General features: G+C 38.5%; 1 protein-coding gene and 1 non-coding gene across 4 annotated transcripts in view; both read left to right on the forward strand.

The window, feature by feature from the left end:
- NSD1 (nuclear receptor binding SET domain protein 1) overlaps window positions 1-20,319 on the forward strand; it is a 143,703-nt gene that overhangs the window by 87,915 nt on the left and 35,469 nt on the right. For all 3 annotated transcript variants that reach the window (XM_070415100.1, XM_070415099.1, XM_070415101.1), the window contains exons 13-14: window positions 12,747-12,947; window positions 14,783-14,962. In XM_070415100.1, the coding sequence (XP_070271201.1) occupies window positions 12,747-12,947; window positions 14,783-14,962 (381 nt within the window). The remainder of the gene's footprint in view (window positions 1-12,746; window positions 12,948-14,782; window positions 14,963-20,319) is intronic.
- Window positions 8,222-8,385, forward strand: LOC139011814 (U1 spliceosomal RNA). Its single transcript, XR_011471647.1, has one exon. It is a non-coding gene; the product is annotated as a U1 spliceosomal RNA (small nuclear RNA).

Below are 20,319 nucleotides of genomic sequence, written 5' to 3' on the forward strand. Positions count from 1 at the left end.
TAAGTGCCAGAGGCAGATTTATGTTCAGTCTCTCAAAGCTGTATTCCTTCCCTTATATCAGCGGGTCTCAACCTGTGGGTTGCGACCCCTTTGGGGGTCAAACGACCCTTTCACAGGGGTTGCCTAAGAATAAGAAACACGTATATAATTACATATTGTTTTTGTGATTAATCACTATGCTTTAATTATGTTCAATTTGTAACAATGAAAATACATCCTACATATCAGATATTTACATTATGATTCATAACAGTAGCAAAATTACAGTTATGAAGTAGCAACGAAAATAATTTTATGGTTGGGGGTCACCACAACATGAGGAACTGTATTAAAAGGTCACGGCATTAGGAAGGTTGAGAACCACTGCCTTATATTGTATTGTTTCTGAGACAGAGGTAGGTTGTGTTTTCTTTTTTAATTTAATTTTTTAATTTTTATTTTATTGTTTAAAGTATTACAAATAGTAGTACATATGTTTCCTTTTTTCCCCCATTGACCTTCCCCCAGCATCCCCGCCCCCGCCCCCCCATTGGTTATGCTTACATGCATGCCTACAAGTCCTTCGGTTGATCTCTTACCGCCCCTCCCCCGCCAACACTTGCCATCCTTGCTGCTGTAATTTGACAGTCTGTTCAATGCTTCTCTGCCTCTGTATCTATCTTTTTGTTCATCAGGTTATAATGTTCTTTATTATCCATAAATGAGTGAGATCATGTGGTATTTTTATTTCACTGCCTGGCTTATTTCACTTAGCATAATGTTCTCCAGTTCCATCCACGCTGCTACAAGTGGTAAGAATTTCCTCTTTTTTATAGCAGCGTAGTATTCCATTGTATAGATGCACCATAGTTTTCTAATCCACTCATCTGCTGATGGGCATTTAGGCTGTCTCCAAATCTTAGCTATTGTAAATTGTGCTGTTATGAACATAGGGGTGGATATATCCTTTCTGATTGGTGTTTCTGGTTTCTTGGGATATATTCCTAGGAGTGGTATTACTGGGTCAAATGGCAGTTCTATTTTTAAATTTTTGAGGTAATGTCATACTGTTTTCCATAATGGCTGCACCAGTCTGCATTCCCACCAGCTGTGAAGGAGGGTTCCTTTTTCTCCACATCCTCTCCAGCACTTGTCATTTGTTGATTTGTTGATGATAGCCATTCTGACAGGTGTGAGGTGGTACCTTATTGTTGTTTTGATTTGCATCTCTCGGATGATTAGTGCCTTTGAGCATGTTTTCATGTGTCTCTTGGCTTTCTGAATGTCCTCTTTTGAAAAGTGTCTATTTAGGTCCTTTGCCCATTTTTTGATTGGATTGTTTATCTTCTTTTTGTTAAGTTGAATGAGTTCCCTGTAAATGTTGGAGATTAAACCCTCATCGGAGATAACATTGGCAACTATGTTCTCCCATGCAGTGGGCTTTCTTGTTGGTTTGTTGATGGTTGTTTTTTTTTTTTGCTGTGCAGAAGCTTTTTATTTTGATGTAGTCCCATTTGTTTATTTTCTCCTTAGTCTCTCTTGCCCTAGGATCTGTGTCTGTAAAGATATTGCTACAACATATGTCTGCAATTTTGCTGCCTATGGAGTCTTATAGGATTTTTATGGTTTCCCATCTTACATTCAAGTCCTTTAGCCATTTTTAGTTTGTTTTTGTGTATGGTGTAAGTTGGTGATCTAGTTTCATTTTTTTGCATGTATCGGACCAAATTTTCCAACTCCATTTATTAAAGAGGCTGTTTTGACTCCATTATATGCTCTTGCCGCCTTTGTCAAATATTAATTGAGTATAATGGCTTGGGTCAATTTCTGGATCCTCTATTCTGTTCCATTGGTCTATAGGTCTGTTCTTGTGACAATACCAAGCAGTTTTGAGAAATGTGGCTTGGTAATATAATTTTTTTAAAAATATATTTTATTGATTTTTTTACAGAGAGGAAAGGAGAGGGATAGAGAGTTAGAAACATCGATTCAGCTGCCTCCAGCACACTCCCTACTGGGGATGTGCCCACAACCAAGGTACATGCCCTTGACCAGGATCAAACCTGGGACCCTTCAGTCCGCAGGCCGACGCTCTATCCACTGAGCCAAACCAGTTAGGGCAGGTAATATAATTTGATGTCTGGTATTGTGATCCCTCCAACTTTGTCTTTTTTCTCAGGACAGCTGTGGCTATTGGGGGTCTTTTTTTATTCCCAGATGAATTTTTGGAGAGTTTGTTCTAGATCTTTGAAATATGCCATTAGTATTTTAATAGGTATTGCATTGAATCTGTAGATTGCTTTAGGTGGTAGGGACATTTTAATGATGTTGATTCTACCAATCCATGAACATGGTATGTTCTTCCATTTGTTTATGTCTTCCTCTATCTCTTTTTCCAATGTCCTGTAGTTTTCCAAGTATAGGTCTTTCACGTCCTCGGTTAAGTTTATTCCTAGGTATCTTAATTTTTTTGGTGCAATGGTAAATGGGATTGTTTTTTTCATTTCTCTTTCTGTGAGTTCATTATTGGTGTATAAAAATGCCATAGATTTCTGGGTGTTAATTTTGTATCCTGCCACATTGCCAAATTCATGTATTAGGTCTAGTACTTTTTTGATGGAGTCTTTGGGATTTTCTATGTATAGTATCATGTAATCTGCAAACAAGGACAGTTTTACTTCTTCTTTTCCAATTTGGATGCTTTTTATTTCTTCTTCTTGTCTGGTCACTATGGCTAGTACTTCTAGTACTATGTCGAAAGGAGGGGTGAAAGTGGGCATCCTTGTCTTGTTCCTGTTCTTAGGGAAAATGAGTTTAGTTTTTGCCCATTGAGTATGATGTTGGCTGTAGGTTTGTCATAAAGGGCTTTTATTATGTTGAGGTATAATCCTTCTATTCCCAATGTGCTGAGAGTTTTTATCAAGAAAGGGTGTTGGATTTTGTCAGATGCTTTTTCTGCATCAATTGATATGATTGTGATTTTTGTCTCAGTTTGTTTATGTGATGTATCACATTTATTGATTTGCGGATATTGTGCCATCCTTGCATCTTTGGAATAAATCCCATTTGGTCATGGTGTATGATCTTTCTAATGTATTACTGAATCCAATTTGCTAGAATTTTGTTGAGGATTTTAGCATCTATATTTCATCAAGGATATTGGCCTGTAGTTCTCTTTTTTTGTGGTGTCTTTATCTGGTTATGGGATTAGGGTAATGCTGGCTTCATAAAAAGAGCTTGGAAGTGTGCCTTCCACTTGAATTTTTTGGAATACTCTGAGTAGGATAGGTTTTAGTTCTTTTTTGAATGCTTGGTAGAACTCCCCTGTAAAGCCATCTGGACCAGGGCTTTTGTTTGCTGGAAGGTTTTTGATCACTGTTTCAATTTCTTCGGTAGTTATCGGCCTATTCAGGTTTTTTGACTCTTCTTGGTTGAGTTTTGGGAGCTTGTATTTTTCTAAGAATAAGTCCATTTCATATAGGTTGTCCATTTTGTTGGAATAGAGTTGTTCATAGTATTTTTTCATAATCGTTTGTATTTCTGTGAGGTCTGTTGTTATTTCTCCTCTTTCATTTCTGATTTTGTTTATTTGGGTCCTCTCTCTTTGCTTCTTGGTGAGCCTGGCTAGAGGTTCATCAATTTTGTTTATCCTTTTAAAGAACCAGCTTTTGGTTTTGTTGATCTTTTGTATTGTTTTTTTTATCTCTATGTCGTTTATCTCCGCTCTGATCTTTATTATTTCCTTCCTTCTGTTTATGCTGGGCTTTTCTTGTTGCTCTCTTTGAGTTGTAGGGTTAGATAATTTATTACCATTGTTTCTTGTTTTCTAAGACAGGCCTGTAGAGCTATAAACTTCCCTCTCAAGACTGCTTCCACTGTGTCCCATAGATTTTGGATTGTTGTGTTTTTATTGTCGTTTGTTGCCATGATGCTTTTTATTTATTCTTTGATCTCTCTGGTAACCCAGTCATTGTTTAATAGCATTCTATATAGCCTCCAGGTGTTTGATTTTTTAAAATATATTTTATTAATTTTTTACAGAGAGGAAGGGAGAGGGATAGAGAGTTAGAAACATTGATGAGAGAGAAACATCGATCAGCTGCCTACTGCACACTCCCACTGGGGATGTGCCCACAACCAAGGTACATGCCCTTGACCGGAATCGAACCTGGGACCCTTGAGTCTGCAGGCTGATGCTCTATCCACTGAGCCAAACCGGTTAGGGCAGTGTTTGATTTTTTTATTGTTTTTATTGTAGTTGATTTCTAGTTTTATGCCATTGTCATCTCAGAAGATGCTTGATATGATTTCTATTTTCTTGAATTTGAAGAGACTTTGCCTGTGACCCAATATATGGTCTTTCCTTGAAAATGACCCATGTGCACTTGAGCAGAATGTATGTTCTGTGGCTTTGGGGTGAAATGTTCTGAAGATGTCAATTAATTCCATCTGATCTAGTGAGTCATTTAGGATTGATGTTTCTTTGCTGATATTTTGTTTAGAGGATATTTTCAGTAGTGATAGTGGGGTATTAAAGTCCCGTACAATGACTGTATTGATGTCAATCTCTCCCCTGATATCCTCCAGAAGTTTTTTTATGCATTTGGGTGCTCCTGTATTGGGTGTGTATATGTTTACCAGAATAATTTCTTCCGGTTGGATTGCTCCCTTTAGTATTATGAAGTGGCCTTCCTTATCTCTTGTTATATCCTTCACTTTGAGATCTAATTTGTCAGATATAAGTATTGCTACTCCAGCTTTTTTTTTCATTTCCATTCGCCTGAAAAACCTTTTTCCATCTCTTCATCGTCAGTCTGTGTGAGTCCTTTTTTCTGAAGTGGGTTTCCTGTAGATAGCAGATATATGGGTCATGTTTTCTTATCCACTCAGCTACCCTATGTCTTTTGATTGGGGCATTTAATCCATTTACATTTAAAGTTATTATTGATAGATACTTGTTTGTCGCCATTTTTATTCTTTATGCCTGTGTTCCTTCTTCGCTTCCTATTTCTTCTTTTAACACTGGACCCTTTAGCATTTCTTGCGTTGCTGGTTTGGTGGTAATAAACTCCCTTAGTCCTTTTTTTGTCTGTGAGGTTCCTGATTTTACCCTCAATTTTGATTGATAGCCTTGCTGGGTACAGTATTCTTGGATTCAGACCCTTACTTTGCATGACTTTCTATATTTCATTCCATTCCCTTCTTGCCTGATGTGTTTCTGTTGAGAAATCAGTCACTAGTCTGATGGGGGATCCTTTGTAGGTAACTTTCTGTCTCTCTCTGTTAACTTTTAATATTCTTACTTTGTCGTTGGTGTTTGCCAATTTAATTATGTGCCTTGGTGTCGGTCTTTTGGGGTTCTTTTTGTTTGGGACTCTGTGAGCTTCTTGGATTTGTGTGTTTTCTTCCCTGTATCAGGGAAGTTTTCTGTCATCATTTCTTCAAACAGGTTTTCTATTCCTTGCTCAGTTTCCTCTCCTTCTGGCACCCCTATTTTGCAGATGTTTTTTCGATTTGTGTTGTCCCGAAGCTCTCTTAAGGTCTCCTCCTGTTTTTTAAGTTTTTTTTTCTAGATGCTGCTCTGCTTGGGTATTTTTTCCTACCTTGTCTTCTAGCTCACTGATGTGGCCCTCTGCTTCTTCTAATCTACTGTTCATGCTTTCTATTGAGTTCTTTATAGCAGCGATGTCATTTTTCATTTTTACTTGGTTCTTCTTCATTTCCTCTTGGTTCTTACACATATTATTGAATTTGTCTTCCATTCTTTTCAGTGACCTTATGACCATTTCTCTGAATTCTTTTTCTGACATACTGCTTGCCTCCATTTCGTTTACTTCCTTTTCTGGTGATACCTCCTTTTCTTGCATATGTGGGCTATTTCTTTGTCTCCCCATGATCTCTCTCCTCTGGGTGTCTGGTTATGTAGCTCTCTCCTGCATTGATTTAAAGGCACAAAATACAACACAAGGCACAAAGCACAAGGCACTAAAGACGAATGTATTCACGATACTAATAACCCCAAATAAAGGTGACCACCAGAGAAAGAATTAGCGGAAAAGAAAAAAAAAAAGGAGTGCAGAAATGATATTGAGAATAGGAAAAAAAGTAAGAGAGAAAAGAAAGAGAATAAAAAAGAAGGGGGCAAAAACTATTTATATGGGGAGAAAACTCCAATAGAACAACCACTAATCCCCAAAAATGCAAACAACAAACACCCAGAGATGAATGCAAACTACAAACAACAACTAATAACAAGTGAGGAGAGGAAAAACAGAAGCAAAAAACAAACAAAAAAGAAACAATCCCACACACAAGCACAAAAAAAAAACCCCAATCTAATCAGCAATCAAGCAAACAACAATAGGACAGAGAGAAAGCAAGGCAAAACAAAATAAAACAAAAAAACCTACAACAAAAAAAGCAAAACAAAAAAAAGGGAAGAGAGAGAGAAAATTTGGATAGTGACGAAAGAGAAGAGAGAGGTGTGTATGGACTTAGAGCAGGGGATCTGAAATTAGATATATAAGTAGGATGAATTTTTAATGGGGTAAAAATAAGTAATAGGAAAAATCTAAAGCAGGAATAGGGTAAGAGAAAGAGGACACCAAAAGGGGGAAAGTGAAGAGGACTGTTGGCATAAAGATAAAGTTGAGATAGAGTAAAATGATGCTAAAGGAAAAATGAAAATAGAAAGTAGAACACTAATCCCAAAATAAAATAAAATAAAGAGAAAATAAAATGACATTTTTAAAAAAAGGTAAAATAGTGGTAGTAATAATACTGATTAAAACTAAAAATATAATAATTAAAAAGGTAAAATCAAGTGAGGAAAAAAATTAGTTTCCTAAGTAAAAGATGAAAAAATAAAAATGTGCAGTAGTGAAGGTCATTCACTTCCTCTATTGTTTTGTTTGGCACGCCTGTTTTCTGTCAGGCAGTTAGGACAATATTGAAGTTCCCAGGGTTGCACTGCTCCTCTGTGTTGTAAGCCACAGTCCTGATTTTCAAGCAGGCAGTATTTCTTTGTTTCTCAGACTTCTTTATTTGTGTTTACACAAGAGTCAATTTGTGATTCAAGCCCTGGGTGGCAGTGTTTCTGGATTGACCTCCGGGGCTATAAATCCTCTCTAGCCAGTATTTAGCTTTTGTTTTCCTGTTGCACTTAGTACTGGTTTGGGAGAATGGACTGCCCCAGAGCTGGTTCTCTGATGGTTACTCCCTGCTCTGATCCCCAGGTTCCACAAAAACAACTTTCCCCTGCAGGTTCTTAGAGTGTTCCCAATTGGGAGATCCTATGTACTTGGCTTAGTACTCAAAAGCAAGGATATAAAGAGAAAAAAAGAGCCAGAGTAAGTGCGCGAACTCGCGATTTTTACCCTCCAGCACTGCGTGCAATTCTGTGAATATCACTGTGCGGGTCTTTTTTTCCCCTGACACTAAGCAGCCGGCACACTGGTAAAATTTCAAGCTGCGTTTTTGCGCTCGGTCCAGCTATACTTTGATTTTTTGAGTTCCCTTCTGCCAGCAGCCTGCGGATCCCCTTGCACATTCGCGGAAGCCCCAAAAGCCGCGGATTTTGTGGGGCACAGACTTCCCGCGAACCTCTAGATTCCGTTGCACGTTTCTCTCTCCAGCCTGGATCGCAGACCTCACCTTTCCCTAGGCGAAATCTGACCTTTCCGTGAGAAGGTGCAGGGCTCATCCGAGTCCGTGTATTTGCGCTGCTTGAGATCCAGTGTTTCTGGGTTCACAGCTGGTCCCTGGGTATTGTGGTTGTAGAGTCCCTGGATGTATAAGCTTTCGATAACAGCCACTCTCCCCTTCAAGATGGTGCCGTCTCCGCGGCCGGGCCAGTGTCTCCAGGAGAGATTTCAGCAGCAGTGGAGGGTGCCCGGTCAGGGGAGCCCGGTCTGGCAGTCCCCAACAGTCCTTTGGAGTATAGCTGTCTCTCACCCACAAATATACACTCCCTGTATGACCACACACACTCCTTTCGTTCTCTCACTCACACATTATCTTGCAGTCTGCCTTCCCGTCGGCAGTCATCTTCCTACTCTCTGTCTGTGTTTTGTTTTTTATTTTTATTACAGAAATCCTTAGACATATACAAAAAAGACATTTATAAAGAATCCCCAGTGTATTCATCACTTAGCTTCAGTAGTTAACAACTTTTCTTTCCAGGTCATTTTACCTGTATCTTTCAAAAGGTCTAACAATTACAACTTTAAAAAAATACACATATATACTTACCTGGCACGGGAGATACAATGATCACGAAGGTGGTTTTCCCAGGGTGAGGATTATCCACTGCACTCCGGATGTGCTGACCCCTGCAGTTTCCCCAACTGTGGGAAACTCTAGTGCATAATTTGTGGTAGTGGGGGACTGCATTCGTGCTCTCCCCTGTAAAAAAATAAATACATATATCCAGTGTTGGCAAAATTATACAATAACTATATATCATCTACTACCCAGCCCCATTTTCAAATTTTCCCACTTAACTCAAAGATATTTTTTACAGTGTTTTGAATAAATCCCAAATAAGATCCTTGTATTGTATTTTTTTAAAATATGTATTTTATTGAGTTTTTTACAGAGAGGAAGGGAGCGGGATAGAGAGTTAGAGACATCTGTGAGAGAGAAACATTGATCAGCTGCCTTCTGCGCACGCCCTACTGGGGATGTTCGCAACCAAGGTACATGCCCTTGACCGGAATCGAACCTGGGACCCTCCAGTCCGCAGGTCGATGCTCTATCCACTGAGCCAAACCGGTTAGGGCTGTATTTTTGATAACATCAATCGACGACATTAACTGTCCCGTCCCCCTCACTCTATTATTTTTGTTCATCATTATGAGGTTTAAAAAATTTTTATTAAAAAAATTTTTTTTAAATTTATTTTAGTGATTTTTTACAGAGAAGAAGGGAGAGGGATAGAGAGTTAGAAACATTGATGAGAGAGAAACGTCGATCAGCTGCCTCCTGCACACACCCTACTGGGGATGTGCCCTTGACCGGAATCGAACCTGGGACCCTTCAGTCCGCAGGCCGACGCTCTATCCACTGAGCCAAACCGGTTTCGGCTCAAAAACATTTTAAAACCCATTTTTCTTTGCCTCACTGATTTGTAAACTGCATAAGAATTAAATAATGCGCAATTTATCATATACATTGCCAACCTTTTTGTCCATTTGACCGTCCTCCGCAATATCGAATAATATGAAAGGTATTGGTCGGCCCGGTCAACACCTTTCATATGTTTATTGTAGTCAATGAGTGCATTCGGTTTGACAATTTTCTTTTTTGATGTTCTGTCAATATTCTGACTTTCTTCCATCTCCGCAGAATGAATCGAAGAAATCAGGTATACAGGCTTTTTTGATTGCCACACTTGTAACAATATATCATTTTTCCTTATAAATTTTGTTTCACCTTTTTTCAAAGAAATTGTTTGAAAATCTTTAGGTATACCTCGATTTTTCCGGATTGTTCCACATATTCTGAATTTGTTTTTCATAAGTGCTTCACAATTTGCGACGCTATTATAATAATTGTCCATATATATATGGTACCACGAATCAGTGTATGGAGACACTACTGTTTGTATCGTTTCCAATAATCGCTTTCCTTCGCCGCAATAAATTTCCATGTTACAGATATATCCTGTATCACTTTCGCACAACAAATGAACCAATATTCCATATTTAACGATCTTGCCAGCATTATATACCCTAAAGAATAATCTTCCCCTCCAAGGTACGATCCCTTCATCTAGTGATAATTGCTGATGAGGTTTGTAAATATTTATAAATTTAGGCACAAAATAATCTAGTACTGGTCTCACTTTGCAAAGTCTATCTGATTCATTTACGATATCCGCATTATTATTGAAGTGCCAAGCTTTCCATATCTGTCGGAACCTGTCTCTCGTCATCGTTTTACCAAAATATGGCGTCTCCGTCCATGGCTCCGTGGTCCAATAGTCATCTCTTCTATCTTTGCGCACCTGTCCCATGAGAACAATTACCCCTAAAAACTTCTTCATCTCTTGAGGGGTTATATCTTTCCACTTTAGGCTTTTTTTTGAAAGTTTGAAATTATTCCTATTTTGATTATAATACCTGTTTGACTCCTCTACAAGAAATTCAAAAAAATCATCTCCGATAAATAATTTCACGGCATCTTCTATATTATTTATAACAGCATCTGTGTTTAATCCTTGATGCCCTAAAAAATCTTCTAAGACCGGTGGATTATCAACATGCGACCATTCTTCTCTCCCGCCTTCTATATCTGACTCTGAGTCAGAGCTGGAGCTCGAAATTCTTCGTCGCCTCAATGTCCTGGGACGCACCATTACTTCATCATCACTAGAATCTTCATCACTTGTACTCGCATTTTCAAGATCGCTATCACAAGAATAATTGGACAACTTGTCTGCACAAAACTCATCATCACTATAGTCTGAATGCTGCGACATTCTAGGTTAAAGCAAATAAAAATAATACTAACTGAAAATAGCGGTACTCCGATAGATATCTGATATAAAAAAATAATTATTATGCGAACACTTTGCGGAACGATTTTATTTTATTTGGTTAAAAAATTCTATATGAATGTCTTTATCACAATATATTTAAATATTTAAACACGTAATAATATTCACAAAACTCAAAACTAAAGACGTCCGGACACAAGAAGTATTTCTCAATAACTATTCTCTTTGCATGGTGAGATATCCAGGGATATCGGTTATAAAATGAGAAAACAATACATTGGTACCCTAACGGTATTGTACTCGACCAGCGCCATAAAGTGTTCTCTACTTACAAGGGATTTTTATGATACCTATTACCCCAATGGGTATGAAACGGTTCGCATACGCAGGTAGGTATCTTTGTGAACGGCAAACAAACAAATATTTGGTAATACGCAGTTACAATCGGCCCGAGTTTACACGTTTCCCGCACTCCACCGCAAATCTATATGAACCGAGTTAAGACGGCTCCCGCGGAGTACGCGCAATTCACGCGAGCCGACTTAACTCGTTTCCCGCAATCCAAGTGTTAATTCCCAGTCAGGGTACATGCCCCAATTGCAGGCATCCCCCTTAGGGGGCAAGCAGGGGGGCAGACAATCTATGTTTCACTCTCACCCTCTCCCTCTCTCTCTCTAAAAGTCAATTCAAAAATAAAGAACCAACCTTGTGACTAGAGGGTTAGAACTTTCAGTCCTACCTCCCTGACTTCAAAGGACGGGATAGGGGCTGGAGGTTGAAACTGTCTCCAGTCATGCTTAGGGAATGAATCTCCATCAAAACCCAAAAGAATGGAGCTCAGAGAGCTTCTGGGTTGGTGAACATGTGGAGATTCTGGGAGAGTGGTGTGCTTAGAAAGAACATGGAATCTCTGAGCCCTTTCCCCATACCTTGCCCTATGCAGCTCTTCCATCTAGCTGTTCCTGAGTTACAGTAAACCCTTGATTTTTCGGACCTCGATTTAACAGATTTTAGATTTAAGGGACTAAATTTCAGGTCCATTTGTCATATGTGAAAATTAGCAGCCTGTTCATTTTAAAATGCTTTTAACCAAGATGTGCTTATAATTATATTAACAGGTTATTTTGTTGTTGTTATTAATTTACTGTTATTTTAAACAAATTTTAGCAAATAGACCATATGTTGGAAAAAACCACTGTAGTAATTTTGCTGACATAAATAAATATTATATATCTACAATTATAGTCTACATATTTAAATCCAAGAGTCACCACTTGTAAACAATGTTTGGGGAATGATTAGCACGTGATCACACCGCAACTTAAACGATAATTGGTTCTGGTTCTGTTATCTGTGATATGACTTTCTGCAGCAGTTTTGTTTTGTTGTTGTTAATCCTCACCTGAGGATATTTCCACTGATTTTTTATTTTTATTTTTATTTTCTTAGAGAGAGTGGAAGGGAAGGGACGGGGGACAGAGACATCTGTGTGAGAGGAACACATCAATTGGTTGCCTTCCATACATGCCTGGCTCTGCAGCAGGTTTAATGTCTGATGTTCCAACTTGAGTTAAGCCCTAGTATATGCAGTTGTTTACTAGCAGTGACTGTTGAATGCACACAGTTACTAGACCTATTCAGTATAAATTTAAAATTACAGTCATACGTATAGCAAACTTTTCTGTGAAATTAAACTTTTCATACATATTTAATTTTAATTACACAAACGTGTCTACATAAGTAAAAACAGGTAAACTAACATTTGTCAATTTTTTAACACATGCATTCGGAAAACCTACTTTATTATATAACAGACTTTTGCCTTTAATAGACACCCCCAGTAAGAACCATGTTTCCCTGAATCCTGTGAGCTGCTCTAGCAAATTAATTGAACTCAAGAAGGGGGATCATGGGAACCCTCTGATTTATAGTTAGTTGTTCAGAGGTACAGGTGACGACCTGAACTCAGCAATTGGTGTCTGAAGGGGGGCACGTACATGACAGTTTTGTAGGACTGAGCCCTTAACCTATGGGATCTGATGTTATCTCTAGGTAGATATTGTCAGAATCGAGTTGAATTATAGGACAGCCGGTTGTTGTTGCAAAATTGCCTGGTTAGGTGGGAACACATCCTACACCCAACACCTCCCCCATCCCCAGGTGGAATGTGATGCAGAATTGTGTATTCACTAAATTTTCAGTTAATGGTTTAGCATTGGGTGAATTCTTGAATTGGTATTAATTTGTTACCTTTTTTCTCTTTTCCTAGGAATCCATACCTGTTTTGTATGTAAACAGAGTGGGGAAGATGTTAAAAGGTGCCTTCTACCCTTGTGTGGAAAGTTTTATCATGAAGAGTGTGTCCAGAAGTACCCACCCACTGTCATGCAGAACAAGGGCTTTCGGTGCTCCCTCCACATCTGTATAACCTGCCATGCTGCTAATCCAGCCAGTGTTTCTGCATCTAAAGGTATGGGTTGTGAACCAATCTAATTGTAAAATCTCAGTTTCATTGGCAATGGATGTTTCCAGATGCCATGTGGCATGTCGCTTCATGACCTATCTAACTTTTGTCAGAGTACCAGTATTTTATGTGAGAGACAAGAGAGTAATGGATTAAATAGCCATCACATTGTATTCTATGGAGTGCTAACATTATGTGGTTGTTTTAAATATTGGATTTTGTGTCTTTATCCCCTTACCTACTCCGTTAGACCATAGTCTATTCTCCTGAGGACCCTTTATATCTGCACTTGTCAGATGTGATATCATTTAGACATGCATGAATGTCAGAATTGAAGTTTTTGTTTTGTGTTGATTTGCTTTTGTTTGTTTTTTAATGGGAACACCTATCTTGAAAGCCTTTTTCTGCTTCATAGGTGGAAAATTGAGGTTTCTAAAACTATATGTGGATATATATAACTCAAGAGCTTTTTTTTATTGATTTCAGAGAGGAAGGGAGAGGGAGGTAGAAACATTAATGATGAGAGAGAATCACTGATCAGCTTCCTCCTGCACGCCCCCTACTGGGGATCGAGCCCACAACCCAGGCATGTGCCCTTGACCAGAATCAAACCCAGAACCCTTCAGTCTCTAGGCTGACGCTCTATCCACTGAGCAAAACTGGCTAGGGTTTGTTTTGTTTTTGTTAATCCTCACCAGAGGATATTTTTCCCATTAATTTTTTTTTTTGAAGAGTGGAAGGGAGGGGAACAGAGAGAGAGAAACATCAGTGTGAGAGAGACACATTGATTGGTTGCCTTCTGTACCCGTCCTGACCAGGGCCTGGGATCGAATCCACAACAAAGGTATATGCCCTTTACTGGGAATGGTACCCTACCTACGTTCCTTCAGTCTGAGAGCTGATGCTCTAAGCACTGAACAAACCAGCCAGGGCGATAACTCAAGTTTTTAAATCTGTTCCTACTGGGAAAACAATCATTTGTTTCTGTTCAGTAATAGTGGGTCTCTTACTGGTTGTCTTTTTTTGTTGTTGTTGTTAATCCTCACCCGAGAATATTTTTTCCATTGAGTTTTAGAAAGAGTAGTGGAAGGGGGAGGGAGAGACTGAAAGACACATCCAATGGTTGCCTCCTGCAGGGGAACCAGGTTCAATTTCAGGTACCTTGGTTGCACAGTGGCCAGGGAAGTTTTGCCTTTTTTTAAAAAAAATCAATCTTTTAAGCAGACTGGCAATACCTTTGGTAAATTGATTTCCAGGCCCTGTAGATCTCATTAGTCTTAAGCATAATAATTTAACTTGCTTGATCAAATTTGCAGTTTAACCATCAGGTACCTTCCTGTTTTCAGTTGTTATTGTAGATTACATTTAGTAGGTTTGGTAATGGTTTTTAGTTGGTGAAGTATTTAGAGGATATAGTTCATCTAGAAGGGGTGGAGGAGTTCATTCAAGAATCACAATACCAAGTAACAAAAGCAAGCAAGAGTCTTCCTGCCAGCTGTCCTTTTATTCTGATAGTTCACATCCCCACGTCCCATTTAGTTCGCTGGCGATTTCAGGTTTCCTCGGAGTCAGGGCAGTGGTTTGAAAAGGGCTTTCCTTGGTGAGGCAGGCTCACTTACAGTTGTGGGATCTGACTTCTTATATTGAAGTCACATAGCTCCCACCTGAGCTTTTCTTAGTGAATTGGTTGTTAAAGATCACCTGCCCTAGAAGTGCTTCCTTTTATCTGTGACATTTTCTCAGTTCTAGCAAATAAGCTTGAATAATGCACATTTTAAGTATTTACTCTCTTCATGTGTTTTTTTGCTCCTCCCTCATTTTCTTGATTCTCATGGTTTTAGGTCGTCTGATGCGATGTGTCCGCTGCCCTGTGGCATACCATGCCAATGACTTTTGTTTGGCTGCTGGGTCAAAAATACTTGCTTCTAATAGTATCATCTGCCCAAATCACTTTACACCCAGGCGAGGCTGCCGAAATCATGAGCATGTTAACGTTAGCTGGTGTTTTGTATGCTCGGAAGGTAAGACATAATTTCTTGATGTATGAATAGTCTAAAAAGAAATTAGTACTGTGTGTGTGTGTGTGTGTGTGTGTGTGTGTGTGTATACACACTTTTGAATCCTCAACAGAAGATATGTTTGCATTGATTTGAGAAAAAGAGGAAGGTGGGGAGGTGGGGGAAAGAGAGAAACACCAATGTGAGAGAGAAACATCAATTGCCTCCTGTACACTCCCCAACCAGGAATCAAACCCAAAACGTAGGTATGTGTCCTGACCAGAAATCAGACCCATGGCCTTTTTGTTTATGGGACGATGCTCCACCCAACTGAGCCACTCAACCATGGTAGATTAATATAATACTTTAATTGCAACAAAAAATTTTCTTCACATCGCCACTACAAGAAATATTGGGAATTGATGTCCTGAATTAGTGATAACATAGCAGAACTTTCAAACTTGGTTTTATTCCCCCTTAAGGAGAGGTTTTGTTTTTATTTTGAATAATGACTTGATTTTTATCAAAATGTTAAAAAATTAAAGCACTAAAGAAAAAGACAGGAAAAAGGAGACAGAATCACTCTTGGGAAATGAGGTGATGTCAAATGGTACAAACTTCCAATTATACTACAAATAATTTGGGGGGATATAATGAACAGCTTGGTGACTATAGTTAACAATACTGTATTATATATTTGAAAGTTAAGATAATAGATCTTAAAAGTTCTCACCACCAAAAAAAAAAGAAATTGTAACTATGATGGATGTGTTACCTAATCTTATTGTGGTAATCTTTTCACAATATATACATATATCAGGTCATTATGCTGTGTACTTTAAACTTATTCAATGTTACATGTAAACTATATCTCAATAAAACTGGAAAATGAAGAAGAGAAAAAGAAAAAAGAATGAGCGAACAAACCCCAAATCATCTGAGTCTCACCATCAAAAAAAAAATTGTTTAATATTAAGTGATATTACTCCAGATATGTGTATATAACTCAATAGAAGCCATTCTAGAAGATGATATCATGGTATAATTGTGTGTTTTTTAAATTTTTACATGAATTTAAATGGAAGAAACAAAGGGAAAGTGGAGAAATTTATGAATTTCCTTACTATTAGCGATATTAATATGTTACTAAAAGGTCTTATAAAGTGGAGGAAAAACTAATTTTATATCTTTATATATATATTCAATTTAAAAACATTTCTCTTCTAGAACAGAGTCAATATTATCCTTATACAGTTTCTTTTTCTGATTTTTGCTAGTTAAGTGGAGGATTTAGTATTCATTGCTGGTCCACTTACTGTAGTGATTATTGTTCTGAATTTTTCTCTTGATTTTCTGATTGTCTAAGAAGCACCCACAGGTACTATAATTCTCTATTTGAGGCTGTTTGGCATTTACCTGTGTACTAGAAGCACATTTTGGGTTACTTTACCTTTGTACTAGAAGCACATGCTGGCTTATTATAAATGTTTAGGCTACGTGTGTGTGTGTGTGTGTGTTTAAGACTAGTGTGGACATTGCTCCACTGTCTTCTGGTGTTGAGGATGGCACCAGTTTTCTTACCCAGTTTTCTCATTCCTTTTTAAATTGTCTAAAATTTGTTAATTAGTAACTTTTTGGGAACAATTTCCCTAACTTCATTTTTTGAATATCTACTTATTAGAGGCCCGGTGCACAAATTTGTGCACAGGTAGGGTCCCTCAGGGTGGCCTGCAGAGATCGGGCCCCAGCCTCGCAGCCCCTCCTTGGCCTGGCACCCCCACCTCACCTGCTCCACCATCCACCTGTGGTGTGATCAGTCGGGGCTGGGCCCCCTCCACCTTGCTCCCTCAGCACCTGGGAGCCGGGCGGTGATTGGGCCCTGCTTGCTCCTGCCATGTTCCGTGCCGCCCCATGGTGGTCTGCGCACATCATAGCAAGCTGCGAACTCTCGGTGTAATGACTGCCCAAGGAAAATTTGCATATTAGGCTATTATTATATAGGATTGGTGATGCAATTTTATGAAAACTTGGCTGGTTATAAACATGTTGATGGACTAGTTTTTAAAAAACAAGGAACATGTATAATTTAATGAGAATCACCTTTGAGAAATTTGGGTATGCTAAATAATGCTGCCCTGGCCATTGTGGTTCAGTGGTTAGAGTGTTGGCTGGCGCACCCAAGGGTCTCTCTCTGGTTCGATTCCCAGTCAAGGGCACATATCTGGGTTGCAGATTCAATAGCCAGTCCCCATTTGGGGCGCATGTGGGGAGGCAACCAATCGATGTGTCTCTCTTACATCAATGTTTCTCGCCTCTCCTCTCCTCTCCTCTTCTCTCCTCTTCCTCTCTCCGCCGCCCCCCCCCCCCCCCCCCCCCATTGAAAAGCAATGGAAAAAATGTCCTCAGGTTAGGATTAAACAACAAAAATAGTGCTAAAGCCAACAAAAAGTGGAATTTTTCTTTTGCTCTCAAGATTTATCTGACATGACAATTAAAGTTAAAACTCCATCTATTGATTAGGGTTTGGATCAGGACATAGTTGGTATCCTCAGATTATGATGTTAATATGTAATAAGTAAAGTAGAATATTAAGTGCAGTTAATATGTGTAGAAAGTGGAGCTTTGGTGTAGTTAGCAATGATTCATTGCACAAAGAGGACTATGTTAGCTTTGTTATTGTCCTGTATAAAACTTTATGAATTATACATTCTTTTTTGTTCTTATAATATAAAACTGTCTTGTGGTGAAAACTGCTGCCTATTATTAATCACCTTTCTTTTGTTTAAATAAAGTTAAAGACAGAATTTTGGTATTTAATAGCATTTAAATATAACATTCTGTAATTCACCCCATAGAATGTAAACATGTATCTGGGATGCTGAAGTGCAGGCTCCAACTTTTTCATGTTTCTTGAACTTGGGAAGATGAAATAGTTTCTGCATTAGACTTAAAAAATAATTTTTTTTTAATCCTCACCTGAGGATATGTCTTTACCGATTTTTTTAGAGAGAGATGGGGCGGTGGTGACAGAGAGAACCATCAATGTGAGGAGAGAAAACCATCGATGTGAGAGAGAAACATTGATTGGTTTGGTTGCCTCCCAAACAAGCTCTAACCAGGGATTGAACTTGCAACCTTTTGGTGTATGGGATGACACTCCAACCGAACCACCGGGCCAGGGCTAGGTTGTGTTTTTTTTTTTTATTTCAGAGTATGTTGAAATGAATGGAAATTGGTTTCACAATAGAAGTGCCCATATAATGCCAATCCTAGCTGATGGAATGGTTGGACTCTGAAAAGCTATCGAGTTCCATAATTATGAGTGCCCAAGAAACCTAGTAGTTGCAGCAGCAGCTCTCAAAGTGTGATCCATGTACTAGGTGTGCCAGTTAATAATGCGGATTTTTTTTTTTTTACAATAGACAGAGTTACACATACGTTGATAAGTATGCAATTTGATATGTATGCTATTTGGTTGTATTGACAGCAAGCTTCAAAACTTCATATGTCATCTGAAACCGGTTTGGCTCAGTTGATAGAGCGTCGGCCTGCGGACTGAAAGGTCCCGGGTTCGATCCTGGTCAAGGGCATGTACCTGGGTTGCGGGTACATCCCCAGTAGGAGATGTGCAAGAGGCAGCTAATCGATGTTTCTCTCTCATTGATATTTCTAACTCTCCATCTCTCTCCCTTCCTCTCTGTACAAAATCAATAAAATATATTTTTAAAAAACCTTCATATGTCAAATTTTCTGAAGGTGTTAACATCATAGATATTTTTATGCTTAAAAATGTCTAATTTTGTGCCCCAAAAAAAGAGCATTTGCAGGAAGTTTTAATTTATTACTTTATTTTGAAGAAAAAGTTATTGTATATTTCGGGAAGCTTATGGTGAAATGCTCCATCAAGATACTTGTGAACACTGGTTTAAACGCTTTAAAAGTGATGATTTCAATGTGAAAGACAAAGAACGTCCAGGTCAACCGAAAAAGTTTGAAGGCCAACAATTACAAGCATTATTGGATCAAGATGCTTGTCAAACTCAAAAACAACTTGCAGAAAGATTAAATGTTGCTCAGCAAACAATTTCTGATCGTCTACAAGCAATGGGGAAGATTTTAAAGGAAGGAAAATGGGTGCCACATCAACTGAACAAAAGACAAATGAAAACCGAAAAGTCATCAGTAAAATGTTGCTTCAACGGCACGAAAGAAAGTCTTTCTTGCATTGATTTGTGACTGGCGATGAAAAGTAGATTTATTTTGAGAATCCCAAATGGACAAAATCATGTGTTATTCCAGGTCAACCATTAACATCGACTGCAAGGCCAAATCGCTTCAGAAAGAAGACAATGCTCTGCGTTTGGTGGGATCAGGTAGGTGTGATGTATTATGAGCTTCTAAAACAGATGAAACCGTTAATACCTACAGTAAATAATCAGTTTGAACCATGCTTTGATCATGAAATGACCAGAATGTGCCAGAAGACACGGCAAAGTAATTTTGCTTCATGATGACACACCATCACACACTTCAAAACTAGTTAAAGACACGTTTAACCCACCCGCCGTATTCACCAGACCTGGCTCCTTCAGATTACCACTTGTTCTGATCCATGTCACATGCGCTTCAAAACATACAAAGAAGTGGAAAATTGGGTCTATGAATGGTTTGCCTCAAAACAAGAAATGTTCTATTGGGACGGTATCCACAAATTACCTGAAAGATGGGGGAAATGTGTAGCTAGCGATGGACATTACTTTGAATAAAGCACTTTTGATGTTTCTCTTGAAATTAACGTGTTTTCTTTGATTACAAAATCCGCCGTTATTAACCAGTATACCTAGTATCCCTGAGAAGCAGGGAGTGCCTAGATACCCTTTACATGGCTTCCATGAGATCGTAACTCTTTTGTAGTAATGTGAAGATGTTACTTGCCTTTTTAACTTTGTTGACATTTTCACTAATGGTGCAAAATCAATGGTGGGTAAAACTGGCACCTTAACACAAATCAAGGTGATGGCTCCAAAACTTTACAACTCTAAGTGTTCATTGTATTCTTTTTACCACATACTTGCAGTAAAAATCATGAAAGTTTCACCTAAGACTGTCCTTGATTAAAAGTAAAATATATTTTATTAAATCTCAACCTTCAAGTGAATATTGCTTTAATATTCTATGTGATAAAGTGGGAAGTACACATATTTCATACTAATGGTCTAAGTAAAAGCAGTCATGCAATTAGGATGCCAATCTGAACTAGCTGCCTTATTCATAGAAAACCATTTTTAGTTGTATTACTGACAAACTATGGCTCTTAATACTTGCATATTTATTTGTCATACATTTTCTTGAAAATGGATGAAAGCAAGCCTGCCAGTTAA

Source organism: Myotis yumanensis, unplaced genomic scaffold (genome assembly GCF_028538775.1).
Source record: "Myotis yumanensis isolate MYYU_CA2020_CCGP unplaced genomic scaffold, mMyoYum1.0.hap1 SCAF_5, whole genome shotgun sequence".
Lineage (NCBI taxonomy): Eukaryota > Metazoa > Chordata > Mammalia > Chiroptera > Vespertilionidae > Myotis > Myotis yumanensis.